Below are 6,464 nucleotides of genomic sequence, written 5' to 3'. Positions count from 1 at the left end.
ACATCAAGGTTAATGTTGCAATGATTTCTACTGGAGAGCAGATATCACTACCTGCTCTCTTTATGGCCCATTCATTAAATGCATGCCACTGTGTAGAGCCTGTGGTATCCTATGAAGTTCTATATACTTAGCATAACAAAGAGAACTCTGATTTGATTAGGGTGAGTCACATGACTAGGCTCTCGCTCAAGTTTTTTTTTTATGTTTACACCCATTCCCTGTAATAGCACTCAAAGTCCCAATTCCACCGCTGTGCTTTATAAATGTAATTATTATTAAAATAGCGCTATTGCCACAGTAAGGACATACTGATGCTTTGTAAATGCCTCCCTTAAAATACACGTTCAATGAATACATATTATTATTTCCCCTATAAAAGGATGGTAAGTTTGTAGGAACTAAGTAACTGATTTCTTTTCTCTGATTGGCAGGTTATCAATGGCGACTTCTACCAGTTTGAACCCGACTGGTTTTCACTGGGGGTTGTTATATACGAGATGGCTACCGGCACTGTACCATTCTGTACCTATAACACCGAGGTATACTGGGAGGCTGTGAATTACGAAGATCCTGTTTACCCCGCAGACATGGATCCACACCTGAAGGACTTCATAGACGGAGTAAGTGCAAGACATTTTCTAATTTTGAAGAGGCACAGGGAAGGTTTCTAGGCCTACTACTGCTGCTTTAGGGGTATAATGTAGGAGTGTTGCAAATTCTGGTTGTCAGCTGGATTGTTGGGTAGTTTGGCTTCTTCATCCCATGGTGAAGATCCAATGGGAATACTTCACCCTGGGGCTGAGGGCTCAGAAGATGATGCCACATGGGGTCAATCACTGATGTGCACATTGTATGAGGTTATTAAAGCAGAACTCCCCCCCATGTATTATTGTTTTGAATATAGTGGGGAGGATTAGATCACCTGCCGTCATTTTAATCTTGTCTGTGTCCCTGTTGTGGACATTTTGTTTCATATCCTGTCCTGGGGACACGGAAATCTCAGCAAGGGGGGACACAGAAAGCAACCACAACCTAACAGAGAGGTTCTAATACCTTTCCAACTCCATTCATTAAACTGCTTTTATCGCCCTGTGCTGATAAATTATGTTAATGAGAAGAAAAAAAGTTCTTTAAAAATATCCAATCTCATCCCTTTGCTTGTGGCTGTAATTCTACTTTAAGTATCACCGCCAATCTAAAGAGCTCAGGCAGTTAGAAGTGATCTAATGGCGGCACATCATAATGTGTACTCATTTGTTGTGCTGGGATATAATATGAATTCCATCCATGTCAGTAGACATGCCGCAACTGTATTTGGCTATATATATATGTCTTCACATGCTATGATCCTCCAATGGGTGAAAGGACCGCCCAGGAGGAGACGCAGTGTAATCAAAGGTGTTTTTTTTTTCTTTTCTAAAAAGTGCAAAATTAACTCAAAATAACTTAATTTCTCTTTTATAGCTGCTATGCAAATGTCCGAACAAGAGGCTTGGAGTCGGCAGAGACATAAGACGGCATTCATTCATGAGGCTTATTGATTGGAAGTCGCTGGAACAAGGGAAAGGACAGCCCCCTTTCTCAGTATGCCAGGTAAGTACACAAATCTTTATAGGATGAGGATTCAAAAAGAAGATTGTTACACACTATAAGGAGCATTGCTGTGTCCTTACAGCTAATGTAGGGGGGTACAGACATATCCCAGCCTGTAGGAAAACCTCACAGATTAATCAGTCAATATTTCATTCTCTACAGGAGAAGTAAATAAGATTTAAACTTTCTATGCATCAGACACAATGGGGATGATTTACTAAAACTGGAGAGTGAAAAATCTGATGCAGCTGTGTATGCTAGCCAATCAGCTTCTAACTTTCCGCTTGTTCAATAAAGCTTTGACAAAAATGTCAGCTGATTGGTTACCATGCAGAGCTGCACCAGGTTTTGCACTCTCCAGTTTTAGTAAATAAACCCCAATGGTGCACAGCTGGGAGTGATAGTTGAAGTGAGAAGGTGCAATGGTTCATAATACAACGTCTGGGGTGTCTAGGACATTTGGCTTCGACCATCATGATGTGGTTTAAGGCATGGGACCAGACATGTTGTTTGCTTCTAGATTTGTATCCTATCTGCTCCTCCACTGCATGGAAAGAGGAAGAAAGTTCTAGGTTGTATTCAAGAAGTTGTTTGATGTTAAAGCCCAACTCAAAAAATAAATAAATTGCGCAGTAGGCAACCACCACCCCCAGCCCACCCTGCACTCTAATGCTTTATTGCTTGTAAACTCTAGGGGCAGAGAAAGAGGGACCTAGCCCTAACCCCTCTGCGTCATCATGTACAATACAGGCCTATCAGTCCTACGTTGTATGTGAGGGGGTAAAAATGTGACCGTGGCTGGGAAAGCTTTAGAGAGGGTCTGTGAGCGATCGGTTGCATAGATGAAGGCCGTCCAAAGCAACAAATAAATTATTAAGCCTTATTCCTCTACCCCTAGGCAACCCCCCCCCACACACACACACACACACACACACACACACAAATACTGCAAGGGTAATTTATACTTGTTTCTGGAATTGGGCTTTAAGCAATATTCTAATATTTACTCAGGTCAGAGATCTATGAATACAGAATCTCATATTTGTTTTTTCATTTTGCAGCCCTTGGACATAGAAACAAACTGTCGACTTCCTCCATCAGCGATAGATGTAAAGGCTTTGGACATTCCAGGAAAGAAAATATACATTCCTGGATTCTTAAACATCGACTGGTCCTGAGGACGCCTGTCAACATATAGTGTGTGTGGTGTGTAGTGTGTTGTGTGTTTTGTATGTTTTGTGTGTATTCTTTAGTGTTTAGTTGACAGTGTGTGCCAGCAGGGTGCCAGCCAGCAAGCCACCCACATCAGTGTACCAGCCACCAAGCCACTTACATCAGGGTGCCAGCCAGCAAGCCCACCCACAGCAGGGTGCTAGCCAAAAAGCCTACCCACATCATGGTCCCAACCAGCAAGCCACCCACAGCAGGATGCCAACCAGCAAGCCCACCAACAGCAGGGTGCTGTCAGCTTATGTCACGCTATGGGGACGGAGCAGCCGGGCAACCGGGGAACACAGGTCCTAATTTGTGTGCATTGTACATTGGGTCACTCACCCACTCCTGCACACCTGTCAAATTAGGGCTGTGTTTGTCCAGCCGCTGCGTCCCCTTAAAGGGGTGGATGGACATGATGATGAAGATTCCTCATATTTGGACAATAGTTCTTGATGTGACATAATACCTGGATTTGACCTATATACCGATATATTCATGAGAAATTTGGAGACGACAGTTCATCTGTAAAGATATTGATATCAACTTCAGAAGATCCAGATGAACAAAGATTAAAAAAAAAACAAAAAACTGCACGGTACAGAGGAGCCACCCACAGCAGAGTGCCAGCCAGCAAGCCCACCAACAGCAGGGTGCTGTCAGCCTATGTTACGCTATGGGGACGGAGCAGCCGGGCAGCCGGGGAACACAGGTCCTAATTTGTGTGCATTCAGGGTCACTCACCCACTCCTGAACACCTATCAAATTAGGGCTGTGTTTGTCCAGCCGCTGCGTCCCCTTAAAGAGGTGGATGGACATGATGATGAAGATTCCTCATATTTGGACAATAGTTCTTGATGTGACCTACTACCTGGATTGGACCTATATACCGATATATTCATGAGAAATTTGGAGAGGACAGTTCATCTGTAAAGACATTGATATCATCTTCAGAAGATCCAGATGAACAAAGATTCAAAATCAAACAAAAAAAACTGCACTGTACAGAGGAGCCACCCACAGCAGAGTGCCAACCAGCAAGCCCACCAACAGCAGGGTGCTGTCAGCCTATGTTATGCTATGGGGACGGAGCAGCCGGGCAGCCGGGGAACACAGGTCCTAATTTGTGTGCATTCAGGGTCACTCACCCACTCCTGCACACCTGTCAAATTAGGGCTGTGTTTGTCCAGCCGCTGCGTCCCCTTAAAGGGGTGGATGGACATGATGATGAAGATTCCTCATATTTGGACAATAGTTCTTGATGTGACCTACTACCTGATTTGGACCTATATACCGATATATTCATGAGAAATTTGGAGAGGACAGTTCATCTGTAAAGACATTGAGATCATCTTCAGAAGATCCAGATGAACAAAGATTGAAAATCAAACAAAAAAAAACCCTGCACTGTACAGAGGAGCCACCCACAGCAGAGTGCCAGCCAGCAAGCCAACCACAGCAGAGTGCCAGCCATAAGATGCCCACCCACAGCAGGGTGCCAGCCACAAAGTCCACCCACATGAGGGTGCCAGCCAGCTAGCCACCCACATTAGGGTGCCAGCCAGCAAGCCCACCTGCAGCAGGGTGCCAGCCAGCAACAGCAGAGTGCCAGCCACAAAGTCCACCCACGGCAGGGTGCCAGCCACAAAGTCCACCCACAGCAGGGTGCCAGCCAGAAAACTCACCCACATCAGGGTGACAGCAAGCAAGCCACCTACATCAGGGTGCCAGCCAGCAAGCCCACCCACATCAGGGTGCCAGCCAGCAAGCCCACCTGCAGCAGGGTGCCAGCCAGCAAGCCCACCTGCAGCAGGGTGCCAGCCAGCAAGCCAGCCACAGCAGAGTGTCAGCCACAAAGTCCACCCACGGCAGGGTGCCAGCCACAAAGTCCACCCACAGCAGGGTGCCAGCCAGAAAACCCACCCACATCAGGGTGACAGCAAGCAAGCCACCTACATCAGGGTGCCAGCCAGCAAGCCCACCCACATCAGGGTGCCAGAAAGCAAGCCACCCACATCAGGGTGCCAGCAAGAAAGCCTACTCACAGCAGGGTGCCAGCCAGCAAGCCCACCCACATCAGGGTGCCAGCCAGCAAGCCCATGCACAGCATGGTGCAAGCCAGCAAGCCAGCCACAGCAGGGTGCCAGCCAGCAAGCCAGCCACAGCAGAGTGCTAGCCACAAAGTCCACCCACGGCAGGGTGCGAGCCACAAAGTCCACCCACAGCAGGGTGCCAGCCAGAAAACCCACCCACATCAGGGTGACAGCAAGCAAGCCATCTACATCAGGGTGCCAGCCAGCAAGCCCACCCACATCAGGGTGACAGCCAGCAAGCCACCCACATCAGGGTGCCAGCAAGAAAGCCTACTCACAGCAGGGTGCCAGCCAGCAAGCCCACCCACATCAGGGTGCCAGCCAGCAAGCCCATGCACAGCATGGTGCAAGCCAGCCACAGCAGAGTGCCGGCCAGCAAGCCAGCCACAGCAGTGTGCCAGCCAGAAAGTCCACCCACAGCAGGGTGCCAGCCAGAAAACCCACCCACATCAGGGTGACAGCAAGCAAGCCACCTACATCAGGGTGCCAGCCAGCAAGCCCACCCACATCAGGGTGCCTTGCCACTGATGAAAAGAAAGAAAGAAAGAAAGAAAGAAAGAAAGAAAAAAAGAAAGAAAGAAAGAAAGAAAGAAAGAAAGAAAGAAAGAAAGAAAGAAAGAAAGAAAGAAAGAAAGAAAGAAAGAAAGAAAGGTAATTAGGTAAACTAAAATACAAATAAAAATGTAGCGCTAATGATAATGACCAATGGTGGAAAACACATCAGTGATGGTGGCCATTAGAGAAGGCCCATGAATGAAGCACATGTGCTGATTGTCTACCATTCACAGCTGCACCAGATTCTGAGTGTTCCAGTTCTAGTAAACCTCTCCCCCACTTCATGGGTTACCATCTTCCCTGCCTCGAATCACGGCCAGTTCAGCAAGAACTGATCAATTAACTTGATTCTGGGACTTTTCATTGTCTGGTTTATGGCTACATATTGGGACTTTATTGTATTTTTCCCATCACATACTAATTGATATCACGTCACATGTGCTTCATTCATGGGCCCTCTCTAATGGCCACCATCACTGATGTGTTTTCCACCATTGGTCATTATCATTAGCGCTACATTTTTATTTGTATTTGTGTTTTTAATATTGGTCATATTCTATGTAGCTGCTTTTTGCATATTGGGTTAGCGCAGTGTTATTTATATACATCTTTCTTAATTAGGTAAACTAGCCAGCTGTGCGAGGCCCCTATGACTGCGAGGCTTGAGGCCACCGCGAAAGAAAGAAAGAAAGAAAGAAAGATGGAAGGAAAGAAAGAAAGAAAGAAAGAAAGAAAGAAAGAAAGAAAGAAAGAAAGAAAGAAAGGTAATTAGGTAAACTAAAATACAAATAAAAATGTAGCGCTAATGATAATGACCAATGGTGGAAAACACATCAGTGATGGTGGCCATTGAAGAGGGCCCATGAATGAAGCACATGTGCTGATTGTCTACCATTCACAGCTGCACCAGATTCTGAGTGCTCCAGTTCTAGTAAACCTCTCCCCCACTTCATGGGTTACCATCTTCCCTTCCTCGAATCAAGGCCAGTTCAGCAAGAACTGATCAATTAA

At 46.3% G+C, this 6,464-nt stretch overlaps 1 protein-coding gene across 1 annotated transcript; it reads left to right on the top strand.

Annotated features, from left to right (window-relative positions):
• Positions 1-502: 502 nt before the first annotated feature.
• LOC141111659 (uncharacterized) lies at positions 503-3,476 on the top strand. Its single transcript, XM_073603810.1, has 3 exons — positions 503-620; positions 1,465-1,593; positions 2,655-3,476. The coding sequence occupies exons 1-3, from the start codon at positions 588-590 to the stop codon at positions 2,769-2,771; spliced, it is 279 nt and encodes a 92-aa protein (XP_073459911.1). The 5' UTR covers positions 503-587; the 3' UTR covers positions 2,772-3,476.
• The last annotated feature ends 2,988 nt before the right edge of the window (positions 3,477-6,464 follow it).

This window comes from Aquarana catesbeiana, linkage group LG11, assembly GCF_042186555.1.
Source record: "Aquarana catesbeiana isolate 2022-GZ linkage group LG11, ASM4218655v1, whole genome shotgun sequence".
NCBI lineage: Eukaryota > Metazoa > Chordata > Amphibia > Anura > Ranidae > Aquarana > Aquarana catesbeiana.
The sequence above is the reverse complement of the archived record's forward strand: the minus strand, read 5'-3'. Positions and strand labels throughout refer to the sequence as shown.